General features: G+C 48.2%; 1 protein-coding gene across 2 annotated transcripts in view; it reads right to left on the bottom strand.

Moving 5' to 3' along the window:
• The window catches only part of CASP7 (caspase 7), a 40073-nt gene extending 34794 nt beyond the window's left edge, over positions 1-5279 (bottom strand). The window contains exon 1 of one of the 2 annotated variants that reach the window (XM_058544037.1): positions 5054-5279. In XM_058544037.1, the coding sequence (XP_058400020.1) occupies positions 5054-5269 (216 nt within the window). In that variant the 5' untranslated portion in view covers positions 5270-5279. Of the gene's footprint in view, positions 1-4277; positions 4397-5053 lie in introns of those variants that run through there. The other variant, XM_058544038.1, reaches the window with a different exon arrangement.
• Between the last annotated feature and the right edge of the window lie 9037 nt (positions 5280-14316).

Below are 14316 nucleotides of genomic sequence, written 5' to 3'. Positions count from 1 at the left end.
TTGCTGGACGTGCCATCTTTGCCCAGCTGGCTAATTCTCAATCTTCAGGTTTCAGCTTAAATGGCATCTCTGCAGGGAGTTCCTCCTTGATTACTCCCATCTCACCAGCTCCCCCTCTCCCCCCATGCCCTTTACAGCCCTTTTATGTCTTGTGTATCTGCCCTCTGCTTACTGCTTGGCTCAAACCTGACAATGTAAGTTCATCACAGCACAGCGCCTGGCACACAAGGTGCTCACTAAATAAACATTAGTTGAATGGAAAGCGGGAAGAAACAACGACCAAGGGAAGAGAATTAGTGAGTCAGAAGCAGAGCCTGGACTAGAGTCATTTCTCCTAAATGGAGTCCTGTTTCCTTTCCCATGAAGGGATCGGCTTTCAGCAACAAAGGGAAACCTCTCGAGACTCTCTGCTGTGAGCCATGGCACAGAGCGGGCCACAGCTGGCAGGTGCAGGTCTGCATTCCCGTGAGGCTCACCCAGGGGTGTCTTCACTCAGCTGGAAGACAAGAAGGCATCTGACAGAACACATTGTGCCCCAGAGCACAAGTAATGACTTTCTGAGGTGTGGAGGAGAAGGAATCCAGCTTGGGGGAAGGTGTCCAAGATGGCAAAGCGCCGACCTAGCGGCCTTGAGCTCTGAGTGGCATTATCACGTCACCTTGCAGCTTATCTTAGAGCTGAGCTGGGCAGTGAGAAGCGAACTGAGAGGGAGGGAGAGTCCCCCCAAGATCTCTACAGTGACCCTGAGAAGTCAGGCGGCCGTCTTGTTTCGCAACATACCATGTACCCTCCACCATCGCCACCAACATGCTTCCGGCTGGGAAGTAGTTAGATTTTTCAGATTAGGACACAAAATGTTTCTCGAAAACAGAGATAACCCCATCCCTGGCAGAAATAATCAAGTCCAAGCACGCAGAAATGCTCAATAGTTTTTATTTCACTTCCTTTATATAGACCAAGTTACCTTTCAGCGTGGATCGTGGTTAGCTAAGCACTGAAATCGTTTCAAAATTAGCAAGTTGAAGTTATACAAAATCCACCAGAAAAGAATCTAACTTCAACATGTGGTGTTTAAGCCTTGAGCCTTTCGCTAGCGCTAATCTTAAAGGCTGAATCTAGGATGTAGGATTCACAATGTGACCATTATTTTTTTGAAAAGGATGACCCTAAGCAAAACGGCTCCTAAGAAAGCTACACATTTAATATTGTTGGGACTGCTGAGAATTCTGGAGGCTCCTCTCCATTTATTCCATGAATATTTACTGGAAGTCTAATGCACCAGGCCCTGTGCTAGGAGCTGGGGGTCCTGCCTTGTTGGGGGAGAGGCGTTGATAAAAGGACGGCACCAATGTTAAGCTGCAACTCTGGCAAGTGCCACGAGGATGACCAATGTGTGGCCATACCAGGGGACCCGACTGAGCCTCACTGAATTAGGGAAGGTTCTCAGGGGAGGAAATGTCTGACCTGAGATCAGAGAAGGGGAAGCAGAGATGGTGGGGCGGGGCGGCACAAGGCAGGCAGAGGGGACTGCACACTCACTAAACATATGACACGCTCCATCAAGGGAGTGGTGCAGCTTAAACTCCGCATCCTTCCCGGCCACCTCAGGGGGTTTTGGACTTAGCCGCAGAGACGCAGAGTTCAGGCTGATTTCTACGGCTTAATGGTGGGAGGCCTTCCAGAGCTTTCCCTCCAAACACTAGGCCAGAAGGGTTTTCCTTTTGAAACCTACAGCATCTGTCTGGGTTGACACTGTCTAGGGGGGAGGCGAGTGTCCCTTCCAACAACCTGCCAGAGTGTATGTCTGAGACAAGTCCGTGCGATGGGACTTCACTCTTTTAAATTTGTAAGGCTAACTAAACATTTAGGGACTTTCTTATTCCTAGGAGGCTGAGCGTGACTTCTGGGTGAAATCAAGTCCACCCAGAACAAAGGTGGTGATCGAATGGGGTGCCTGACCTTGGTCACATCATTTGAGTTAAGCCAAGGATCGGTGTTGACCTCTTACTTCCACTCATCCTCACAGCCCACCCAGAAAATCCAGGCCTATCTCTGCTCTGCTGTGCCTGTGGAGGGCACAGCAGCATTACTTTCTTGTATTCAGCCCCTTGGTGGGGCTCAGGCTGCAGCAAGTCTAGTCATTCAAGGGATATTCCTAATTCAATTGTTCAATGCGTCTATCTTCACTTTAAATGCATTGATATAGGATACACATAGAGCATTAACAGTGCCTGGCACTCTATGTAAACACTTTGTCACTCATTATTCTTATTCTTATTCCTACTACTATCCACTAGGACTCTATTTGAAAGCTTTTTTTTTTTTTGGCTAAGGAAGATTAGCCCTGAGCTAACATCTGTGCCAATCTTTCACCACTCTGTATGTGGGTCACTGCCACAGCGTGGGGGACGAGTGCTGTAGGTCTGCCCCTGAGATCTGAACCCTCGAACCCGGGCTGCTAAAGCAGAGCACACCAGACCCAACCACTGTGCCATCAGGCTGGCCTGAGAGCTTATTTTAATCTTTTTTTTTTTTCAGTCACAGAAAAATGCCAGGTACACAGCAGACACACAATAAATATTTCTTTATGAACGTTATAACTGAAATGTACTTATAATTTTTACATCCTTCAGTGCCCTGAATAAACTGTGGATATGGGACAGACAACAGAACTAAAGGGCCCCAGGAGGGTGGCGAAGAGCCCAGTCATGCCAACAGCAGATCTGGGCTTCAATCAGCTTCTCCACTATTAGCCAGGGGATCTTGAACAAAGTACTCAACTTCCTGAGCCTCAGTTTTCTCATCTGTGAAATGAGAAAACAATGATGTCTCAGTCACAGGTGGCTGAGAATGGATGGAACAATATGTGTAAAATGCTAAACACAGTGTAGCACATTGTGAACTTTCAGTAAATACTTCCTACTGTTACCACTGTCCACAGAACTCAAGACCAAGAAAACTCAACTGTCAACCTTCACCAATATTTTTAAACCACATTCATATTTTAAGCAGCCTTTGTGGAGTCGGGAAAAAAAATTCCTCTAGTGATTATTTTTAAACATGTTTAATTGGTGACTGGCACACATCTGGTAGGAAATCACTTCTCAGCTACTGTCTGAACTTTTTTTTCCTTGGGGGTTGGAGATGGGCTCATTGCAGCTGTTTCCCCTGAAAAGTGACAGAATACAACCTGCACCCCACTCTTGCCCCAGTGAAGACAATGCCACTTGCATCCCACTCTTGCCCCAGTGAACATAATCTTCCTAAAAGGCTCAAAGAGAAGAAGCCCTGAGGACCTCCACCTCTCATCTCTAGCACTTGGAGGAGGAGGGGGCTCCGCCGGGCACTCAAGGACCCCACTGTCACCTGATGCTCACTAGGAGGCTGCAGCCTTTACTCTGTGTTGCAGAAGAAACTTTTGTTTCTTCAGAGAGGTTAAGTAATCCGTCCAAAGCCACACAGCTAACAGGAAACAGAGGTGGATTATGAACCTAGGCGGCGGCTGCCTATGGAGGATGAAGGTCAGGCTGTAGACCCTGAAGGATGAAATGGCCTGTAAATCAACAAAGGTTAGAGCCACCTCCTTGGCCAGTCCAGGAATTCAAGGGAAAAGGCCTGCCCCCTAAACGGCAAATTTGAATACAACGGTGAAAGGTTGCAAGGCCGCCTGAAGCCTGCGAGTCCCGCCTTTTTTCATTTCCTCAAGGAATCTTCAAGAGCCCCGCACAAGGGTACCCCAACAACGATGACAGCAGCTCACGCGTCCTAAGCCTTGACGGAGGCACTGCTATGTACCGTAATCACCTCCTTCTCTCCTCGCAGCCACCGTCAGCCTGGGATCACTACATTCCCATCGAACAGACAGGCAGAGAGGACCAAGGCCCCACAGCTGACCAGCAAGGACGCGGGAATGGAACCCAGGGCTGTGTGACGCGGGAGCCCTCGCTGTTAGCCATGCAAGATAACAAACCCCTCCTTCCCTTCTAAATCCACCTCTCCTTCTCTTCCAAATGCCGAATAGCACCGGGTGTCCCAAGCCAGCGGGCTAGGAGGGAAGGGAGGACAAGATGAGCAAAGCAAGCGACGATGGAGGCGCCGACAACCCTCTCCCCAGTTTCAGCGCAGGCCGTCTGGGCAGCCCAGCGTCACAGGACCCGGCTCCCCGCAGACTGTGCTCCAGGCGGCGGCGGAGGGGGAGGCAGGGCGCAGGAGGGAGGGAGGAAGCGCGCCGCGGACCGGCGGGTGAAGTGCAAGCGGAGGGGAGGGCCCGAAGTTACCGTTCCCACGGTGGCCGGCCGGCCGGCCCGAGCTTGCGACCTTCTCTGTCCCACTGCGGCTAGAGCCTGGAGGCACCAAAACAAAAGCGAAAGTACAAGCCCCAGCGCTGCAGGGGGAGGAGTCGCCCGGGGCTGGACTGCGTGCGCCGCCCCTGGCTCGCAATGGTGCGGTCGCCAAGTTGGCCGCGCTCAAAATATCCCGCGCCGCCGCTCCCACCGTTGCAGGAGAGCGCGCCCTGCAAATCTGGTTGCACTCAAGCGTCGTGCGCACGGTCCCCGGAGGGCGCCCTCCGCAAGACTGGTGATGCACTCTACAAAGCTGGCCGCGCGCAAAGCGGCCCGGGCCCCTGAGCGCATCGTCCCCAGGGACCACCCTTGGCAAAGTTGGCCGCGCACCGGAGAGCGTGCTGGGTAAAGTTTGCAGAGATCTATGGGATCTCCCCGCCGCGCTCACACTCCCCGGCACATTCTGCATAACTGGCAGCGCTCAGAGTGACCCGGAGAGCGCGCTCTGCAAACTTGCCGCACGCAGTGTCCTGGGCCAGGTAAACTGAAGAGCGCGCTCCGCAGACTTCGCGGCGCTCGATGATGGGGCGCTCGTGAGAGCCTCCCCCCTCGCCCCTCCCGCTGCAGCCCCCGGTCTACACCTCGACTTGGGTCTGCGCACCAGTTCCGGTCCCCAGTTCCCACAGCCAGACCCGTGACCGCAGTCTGTGCGGTTCGCGCCCTCCGGGGGTGGGGGTGGGGGACTCGGCGTCCTCATCCGCTTGAGTTACCTTCTGCCGAGGCCGAGCCCGGCGAGCGAGCCGTGGGATCCGCTGCGATCTTCTGGCTTCCCAGAACTTGCGTCCACTCCCGGCTGCGCCTTCCTGCGTGCGTGGGCGGCAGGACGCTAACAGCTTTTTCTGAAGCAAGTTCCCACCTCGTAACAGCCAGCTTGTCTGGAGGGAGCGCCAGAATCGTTCGTGATAATATTTATTGTGCGCCCCCATGTGTCAGCACTGGGTGTGTGGCCGGGAGTTAGTCTAATATGGAAAAGACAATGCAGTTCCGCTGATGCCGCTTCACTCCTTCCCCTACATCCCTACAACTCCCCCCACCCCACACGCAGACGTGCACCCACGCGCAAACACGCATACGTTTCTCTTTCTTCACCCTTGGGCCTCCAACGCCTTTCTCTCTAAGACTCGTCAGGGGAGCAACCAGTTAACTCAGTCACGCTGAGGTGTAAATATTTGAGAAGAAATTACGGTTTTATTCATACTAGAGATACTTGCTTTTAAAGGACTGTCAACACCTTGAGTGAAAGGAGGGAAAGCTTCATGGTGTGACCGCAGGCAAGAACCACATCTTGTCTTGTTTGCCTGGTTGCCCCTGGGCCTGAGACTTCAATGTTGTCTTTAAAAATCTCACCTGGTAAGGACATTTACTTGATTTAAGAAAGACTGGCCCCAGGCAAGTGTAAGGGAATAATTATAATTTATTAACTTCTGCAAAAATCCTGAATTCCCAAATATTTTTAACAAGCAGTTACACTATTTCCAATATGGCTGTACTAGAGGCTGAATATTTGTATGCCCCTGCCCGCCCCCCACCAAATTCATATGTTGAAATCTAATGCCCAGTGTGATGGTATTAGGAGGTGAGGCCTTTGGGAGGTGATTAAACCATGAGGGTGGAGCCGCCGTGAATGGGATTAGTGCCCTTATGAAGGGTGCTGTACTGGGCTTCCTAGCCCCTTCCACCATGTGCGAACATAGAGAAAAGTTGCAGTCTGCAGCCCCAAAAAGAGCTTTCACTAGAATCTGAGCATGCTGGCCCCCTGATCTTGGACTTCTAGCCTCCAGAACTGTGAGAAATACATTTCTGTTGTTTATAAGCTACCCAGTCCGTAATATTTTGTTATAGCAGCTGGAACAGACTAAGGCAGGCTGCACTATTCTTTATTTAGCACCCATGTTTCTGAAATGCTGGGGGTAAATTAGGTCATTGTAGACACTAAGATAATTTGTGTTTTAATTTGTGAATCATTTGAGAAATGAAAAATCCTATTAGCAAAGCAAGTAAGTTACTCTCTAATTTATCTAATTTATCAATTTAAGTTTTGCAGGTTATTCCTGAAACATAGTGAAACACAATGTTAGATCTGGAAGGGGCTTAAATAATGAATCCCTCTGCTCGTTTTATAGATAACGAATTTGAGGCTCAGAGAAGTTGCCCACATCATAAGCTTGTTAGTGGTATAACCAGGATCAGGTTGCCTAGAAAAATAATGAATTATCCATTCACAAGAAGGCTCTATCATAAATTATATCATGCAAATGTGACAATGTGTTGCACACAGGAATTCATTGCTAGCTTAGATCGAAAGATGGTTTGAAGGAAAACTTTCCTTTTTCAGATCTTTAGTGTGGGCTGGCATGGGGAACTCCAAATGTGTTGCTCCGAGGATGGATTATCACAGTATCAACAAATAAAATCGTGAATATATGGAAGGGAAGAAGTAATTTTGAACTTTCCCGTCTGTAATAATTGTACTGACACTTTGGATCCAAATGATATTCTCTTCTAACTATATGTCCTGTGTCCCTCCAGCCTGGGTCCATATCATTGTTTTATGCTTTTTTCCCAAACTCACGTGACTAGAGCATAAGTCTTCCTGCTCACCCTAGAAAAATCCCCCAACTCCATTATTTGGATGGTTTCCCAAGGGCTGGCCTCATGGGTGCTCCTGGGCTGGTCCCTCTGGACATTCCCTCCAGCTGGCTCCTATGGTCATCAGGCTGCTGCCACTAACCCTGGTGAGCTCCGCAATCCCACCCTCACCCTGCTGGGCACAGCACCCCCAAGTGGTACCACCCGTAATATCTTCTCCAGTTCTTCACAGGACAGCTCAGGCCAGGCTATGACTTTATACAGGACTCCACTGAAGGATATCCCTTGATTAACAGAAATGCTGCTCTTAAGACCCACAGGCCCAAACCCAAACTCTGGCTGAGGCATCAACAGTCTTCTGTGAGGCGTGGGTGGAGGGAGGGAGCTCAGGGTCCAGGCAGAATTCCCTGAAAAGAGGAATTCATGTTGTACCTGTTGTGGATTGATTGCCCCTCAGCTCCAAATTCACCCTTTTTGTCTGTTCTGTGGAAAGTGAACTGGGCCCTTTGAGTAGTTTTCCTTTGCCTGTGGCCTCCTGTTAAGCTTTGTCAATAGGGGGCGCTGGAGAGAGATTGCAGAAGGAAAAAGTTCTGCTTTCTTGTTCTTGTGTTCTGGCAAGCTCCTGGAGAGTCAGTCTCTTGCAGAAGGGGTGGCCTCTCAGGTTCCTATAGCACACCAGGCTTTCCCAGTGCCCAGCTCCTGCTGTGCCTGGTGACCAGCAGCCCCCAGCAGCCAGCCACTTCCCTGGCACCCTTTTCAGGTGGTTTTGTAGCAGAGTGCCTCCATTGAGACACATCCCCATGAACAGCTGTCTCTGGCACCTAGAGGGTAGACTTCCAGAAAGTTCTAGAGGACAGATTTCTAGCAAGTTCCACTGGTGTGTCATCACAGTGACTTCTCTAGCATCTAGTGAGCCATGGCCATGCTCTCTCCAATAATGTTTGGATTTTTAGCTCTGGGGCAGGGAGAAGGTGGGGGGTTCTTCTTTGGGCCCTCTATCTCCCCTTTAGGGGTAGTGGCTAGTTTTGTTACGTTATGTTACATTACGTTATGTTGTTATGGGCTGGATTGTGTCTCCCCTTCTCCAAATTCATATGTTGAAGTCCTAACCACCAGTACCTCAGAATGTGACTGTGTTTGGAGATAGAGTTCTTATTTTGTTTTTCTGTTTGTTTGTTTGTTTTGTGAGGAAGATTGCCCCTGAGTTAACATCTGTTGCCAATATTCCTCTTTTTTCCTTGAGGAAGATTGTCCCTGAGCCAACATCTGTGCCAATCTTCCTCTATTTTGTATGTGGGATGCCGCCAAAGCATGGCTTGATGAGCAACGTGTAGGTCTGTGCCTGGGATCTGAACCTGTGAACCCTGGGCCGCCTAAGTGGAGCACGTGAACTTAACCACTAAACCACCAGGCCGGCCCCAGAGATAGAGTTTATAAAGAGGTAAAATGAGATCATTAGGGTAGGCTCTTATCCAGTATGACTGGTGTCCTTATAAGAAGAGATTACTACGCAGACACACACAGAGAGAAGACTGTGTGAAGACACAGAGAGAAGACGGTCATCTACAAGCCAAGGAGAGAGGCCTTGGAAGAAATCATCCCTGCTGACACCTTGAGCTTGGCTCTCCAGCCTCCAGAACTGTGAGAAAATAAATTTCTGTTATTTACCCACCTAGTCTGTGGGACTTTGTGTGGCAGCCCTAGCAAACTAATACATACATTATCTGTAAGTATATTATATCTGCATTTGCTGTATTTTAGAGTTGTCTTTACTTCTTACTAGCCAATCTCTTGATATTCCAATCCCCTGTTATAGTTAATAATTTGTTATAGTAACCTTTTCTTGTTCAGATTACTGTGTGTTTTCTCTCTCCTGACTGGATCCAGATGGATAGACTGGTGTCTCCCCAATCCGAGGGCTGCCTCATTTCTAATTCTGTGGCCTACAGCAGTGGGAATATCCATTTCTTGACTCAGAAGGAAAGCTCCATCCCACCCACAGGGTGTGTTGTCTTCCCCGGGTCCAGGATAAAACAACCACAGCAGTTGGATGTTGTTGTTCACATTTGAATAAGAATCCACCTGTAGACAGTCAAAGCCTGGACCTGATGGGGCTGAAGTGATTCTTAATCCTTTGCTCTGCCTTCCTCTTCCCCACCAACCTCCCCCTGGGAACTCTGTTCTGGTTGCTCCTGATGTCCTGTGAGCAACCTCTTAGACCAGCGGTTGGCACACTGTGGCCTGTGGGCCACGTTTTTGTATGGCATACAAGCTAAGAATGGTTTTTATATTTTTTAAGAGTTGTAAAAAAAAAAGAAGAAGAAAGAGAAAATGAAGATGGGACAGAGATCGTATGAGGCCCCTAAAGGCTAAAACATTTCCAATCTGACTCTTTACGGAAGTTTGTGGACTCTGTCTTAGACCAAAAGACCCAATCCCATCTCCAAAGCAAATGGCAATTTTCAACTAAAGAGTGGTATCCAACCAGATTTAGGTTTGAGGGGAGGCAAAATATTTCTCTAATTTTCCTGGGCACAGTACTTCTCATGGACCCAATTTACATAAACAAACAGATCATTTGCTGAAACTCAGGGTGAAGTCTGAGCAGTTAGGCAACCTCACTGACCTTCAGGCTTCCCCAGGGCGAGGAGAGATACTAGCCTGACTACGGTCACCACCGTCTAGTGTGCAGGCCTCATGAATGCACGGAGGAAGTTGGCTCTCAAGCCACCAACTCCCCATCAGCAGGTGCTCATGGAACTTTGCTCTGTTTAACACTCCCAAAAACTTCCCCCAGGGCACCTGTAAGCCCCAAGGGATGGGGGTGAGGATGGAGAGGGAGTTCTGACCTGGGAAAGCACGAGAGCTAGAGACAAGGCCTGCTTCGTGAATTCTCCACCCTAAGTTCCTGGACGCAGTGTTGCACAGCGCAGAGGACTGGAGTGATGGAACAGAATTGACATCATCAGCGGGAAGAACAGGACAATGGGAGTTCACGGTGCATCTCACATAAACACTTTCTACAGTCAGTTTCCTCTTTCCAGTCAGTGACTGACTCTTGGGGTGCCCTATGCCGCATGCCCTCGGCTCACTGATATTAGCTCCCTGCAGGCTGCCAGGCCCTCCTTACGCTCCCGCGGCAGTGTGCCTCTGCTCCCCTGCCTCTGAGATTTCTCTGAAGCTACAAAAGTCCATTTAGCGTGTGCAGACAGGTGTACTGTAGAAGTGCAGGGAGATGAACGTTGGGTGGATAAATGTCCCAGCCTCCTGTCTTTCGGTGGGACAATTCTGGGGCACATTCTACACAATTCCTCAGAGGGTCCCCAGTAAGACTGAGCCGCATTTGTCCATAGTGGTAATTAGCTCAGAATATGCCTTTATTGACTCTTCTCCTTTCTCTGGCTCACTCACCTAAAACCCTCACTCTCGCCTTGTGGAACCACCTCCAAAATAAACTACCTGCACCCAAGCCTTGCTTCAAGCTCTGCTTTTCGGAGAACCTAAACTAAGGTAGGCACACATCCCCAGCACAGGAGGAGCAACCCCAGTCTAACCAGAGTGACAGAGTGAAGGGTCATAGCTTTCTCCTCACTTCACATTTGTCATCTTTCTGTCACGTCAAAACCCTTTCACATCCACAGCCCTGGAGGGCACTGGAAATGACTCAGAGCTAGAAAGAATTACCTCATATTCTGGATGACAGAACCACGGCACAAAAAGATCCTGACCAGCTGAAGCAGTGGGGCCACCATCAACAGGATGAAATTTAAAAGAGATAAATGAGTGCCACATGGAAGTTCAAAAAGGAGATCAATTGCCCACATACTGAATGTGAGAGTCATTAATGTGAAACAAAAGACTGTGGGGTTTTTCACTGATCACAGGCTCTTTCTGAGTCAAGACTTAAAAAAAAAAAAAAAAACAGCCAAAGCAATGGGGGACAGCATTGGCAGAAGCATCCAGATCAAGGCTCAACAAGGCTCTAAGTGATCTGGCTCTGGCTCACCACCATCAAGCTCAAGTCCTGGACTCTCTGCTGATTGGACAGTGTATCAGACACCTCTCCCGAGCCACATTAGATCTACTGGGCCTCCCCTGTCTTAGGGCCTTTGCCTGCTTGGGCCAGCCCAGCCTCAGCAGTGGCAACTAACTCTCCATGGGCCTGGCCATCTTCATGTGGGCACAACCAACAGTGACTTTGGCCTTCTGTTGCCCTGGATTTTTTCCTGTTGCTGGTGAGGCATGAGATGCTGTGGGACTCCCTGGGAACATACAGAACATGGAGGGGGAGGGAGTTAACACCCAATGGGGCAAAACTTTCACCAATGGGAGGCAAGAGCCAACAGATACATTCTTCCCCCTCCCTTCCCCTAGCACATGTTCCTGAGTGGAAGTTGTTGATACAGCCTCTTGGAAGATGGAGATCAAGCGATTCAATGCACTTTAGATCAGGTGGTGGCTGCTTTGAGAATGAACCCTCGTACTGACTCTCCCCACTCCATTTCCTGCCTCCTTACTTCTGCTCCCTGGGACTACACTTCTGAGTAAAGTTCTTACACATAAGCCTTTCCCCAGGTTCTGTTTTCTGGGGAACTCAGGCTGAGACAGACGTCTGAACCTATCCTGAAGGCCAGAGGAGTGTTGTGTGCTCATTGGCTAAGGCTGGGACGGCCTGATGTAATCACTGGGACCCAGGGAGGAGCTCTTCAGGATGGAGGGGGTGGGATGGATGGAGGAGAGACCATCCACAATGTCTGTCGGCCAGATGAGGGCTGTGTGTATCTTGTCCCAGCAGTAAGTGTTCACTTTAGTTCCTTAAACTGTTCCATTTCTATAATTTCTGATACCTAATAAGTGCCTTGTAAAGCAGAAGTGATGGCACAAGTCAAATTGAACATCTTTCATTGTGATAATCTTTGTTTTCACAAGGGTGACCGAGAAGTTGCAGCAGCTGTCAAGTGCAATCACAGCCTTAGGCAGAGAAGCACTGTTATGGAGTTTTTTCTTTAAATGAAATCTGACTGTAATTCCTCATCCCTCTGCATCGGGACAGAGTTCTTTCTCAGTGATTATTGGGGCTTTCAGCCCACTTCCTGGGTAAGGCTTGAAAAATCTAGAGCAGAGCTACACACTTGGGACCCCTTCAGGTTTTTATTCTTTGTCTTTGCTGCCCCACATCACGTTTCAGTGTGGGAGTCTTCCTGAGCCTGGGGTCGCTACTTAGAGTCCCCCTCTGGTGCTGAGAGAGCAACCTTGTGCCCCACTATCTATCTATGGGGAGCCTCAGGCTGTACCCTCCGCATAATGTCATGTGAACGCTACTCTTCTTCACTTGTTTTACAGCTTCCTTCTCCCCCTGGGTCTCCCAACACAACACAAAATACTACTGATTTCTCTCCACCCTACCTGGAGACCCCAGCATAATCTTCTCAGAGAGTGTAAGCCAAAGGACAGTAGCCCCCCTTATTCTCAGTTTTGCTTTCCACAGTTTCAGTTACCTGTGGTCAACTGTGGTCCAAAAATGTTGAATGGAAAATTCCAGAAATAAACAATTCATAAGTTTTAAATTGCGTGCCGTTCTGAGTAGCATGATGAGATCTCACGCCGTCCCACCTGGGACATGAATCATCCCATTGTCCAGTGTATCTGCTACTGGCCCGATCATCACTTAGTAGCCCTGTTGTGGTATCACAGTGCTTCTGTTCAAGTCACCCTTATTTTACTTAATAATGGGCCCAAGGCACAAGAGTGGTGATGCTGCCAATTTGGATATGCCAAAGAGAAGCCATAAAGTGCTTTCTTTAAGTGAAAAAGTGCAAGTTCTTGACTTAATAAGGAAAGAAAAATAATTGTATGCTGAGGTTGCTAAGATCCACAGTAACTTTTCTTACAGTATATTATTATAGTTGTTCTATTTTATTATTGTTTATTGTTGTTAATCTCTTACTGTACCTAATTCATAAATTAAACTTTATCATAGGTGTGTGTGTATAGGAAAAACATATTATTTATAGAGTTCTGTATCTTCCGCAGTTTCAGGCATCCACAGCGGGTCTTGGAATAAAGGTTGCTACTGTAATTGGTAGACTGCCAACCAAATATTGCCCATGTTTTATTGTCTTTATGGCCCTGTTTTATTGTCTTATTCCCACTGTTTTACAAAAAGGGGAATTTCAGGTGTAAATGCAGACATCTGGCTTCTCCAGAAAGATCAGAACATTGGCAGTGCTGGGGACTGGTTCCCTCATGAAAAGTTGGCTGGGTCTGAGGGGTGGTTGCTACTTTAGATGAGGTGTGTACCCTCCTGTTTGGGAAGCTCCCTACCATGACCTATGATTTCACCTCCGGCCCCTGTAGGCATTTTGATGTAAGTACTAAATTTATTTCATTTCATTGATGCAATAAATACTTATTGAGCACTTTTTCCGTGTAAGGCCTTGTTCTAGGCACTGGGGACATAGAAATGACAACAAAGACCAAAGATCCTGTTTTGATGGAACTTATATTTTGATAGAGGAGATAGATAATTTTAAAAAGTAGATATACTAATGTTTAAGATGTCAGGTGGTGGTAACTGCTGTGAAGAACATCAAGCAGGGTAAAGGCCATGGAAGGTAGTGAGCTGAGGGGTAGGGACAGGTGAGGCGCCATCTTTTGTAAGCTGTTTCTGGAAGGTCTGTGTTAAGAGGACATTTAGGCAGACACTGAAGGCAATGAGGGGCTTCACAAAGTCAGGAAGAGAGGGTTTGTCCTCAAGCTGCCTCTTTCAAGCCTGGAAGGCAAGAGAATAAGCAGACAGGCCTTCTGGAACAGTCCAGGATAAAATGCAGAAGCCAAAACACCAAGAGTTCTCATTTGTTCTTATTTTTGCATTCCAGCAGAAGCTAAACACGACTTAATATCTTAATAAGTTTTCAGTCCCACTGTTGTAAACATTTTTAATAGATAAAACTAAAGTTCAAATATGGTATATATCCTCCTGTGGAGTGAATCAATCCTGTTTTATTTCCTGTATTTTGGGGAGCTGGCCTTTCTGCTTTAGTCATAGGCCTCAGCAAGCAAGCTTGTCTAATTTGATCATCAGACAAGGGTGTAGCTATGCCTTTGGTTCTTTTCTTGGGTTATGATCACAGCTAGTGTTAAACTACTACATGCTGCCTGGTCAGACACGAGGATTTGGTCATCTACATAAACATGATGCTGTTGTGAGTTCACTCTTCTATTTAGAGAAGCGTGTCAGCTAGAAATACCTCCACCTTACTTCCCAGACGCATGCGTACTGAGTGAGTCTCCAAAATAGCCCCTTGACTAAGTGGCAGCTTTAAAAACCATCCAGCTGCTGACTTCAAACTAGAAGGTCAGCAAAGGAAAGTGGAAGTTGGAT

This window comes from Diceros bicornis, chromosome 6 (assembly GCF_020826845.1).
Source record: "Diceros bicornis minor isolate mBicDic1 chromosome 6, mDicBic1.mat.cur, whole genome shotgun sequence".
NCBI classification, from domain to species: domain Eukaryota; kingdom Metazoa; phylum Chordata; class Mammalia; order Perissodactyla; family Rhinocerotidae; genus Diceros; species Diceros bicornis.
This window is presented reverse-complemented; position numbering and strand designations above follow the sequence as displayed.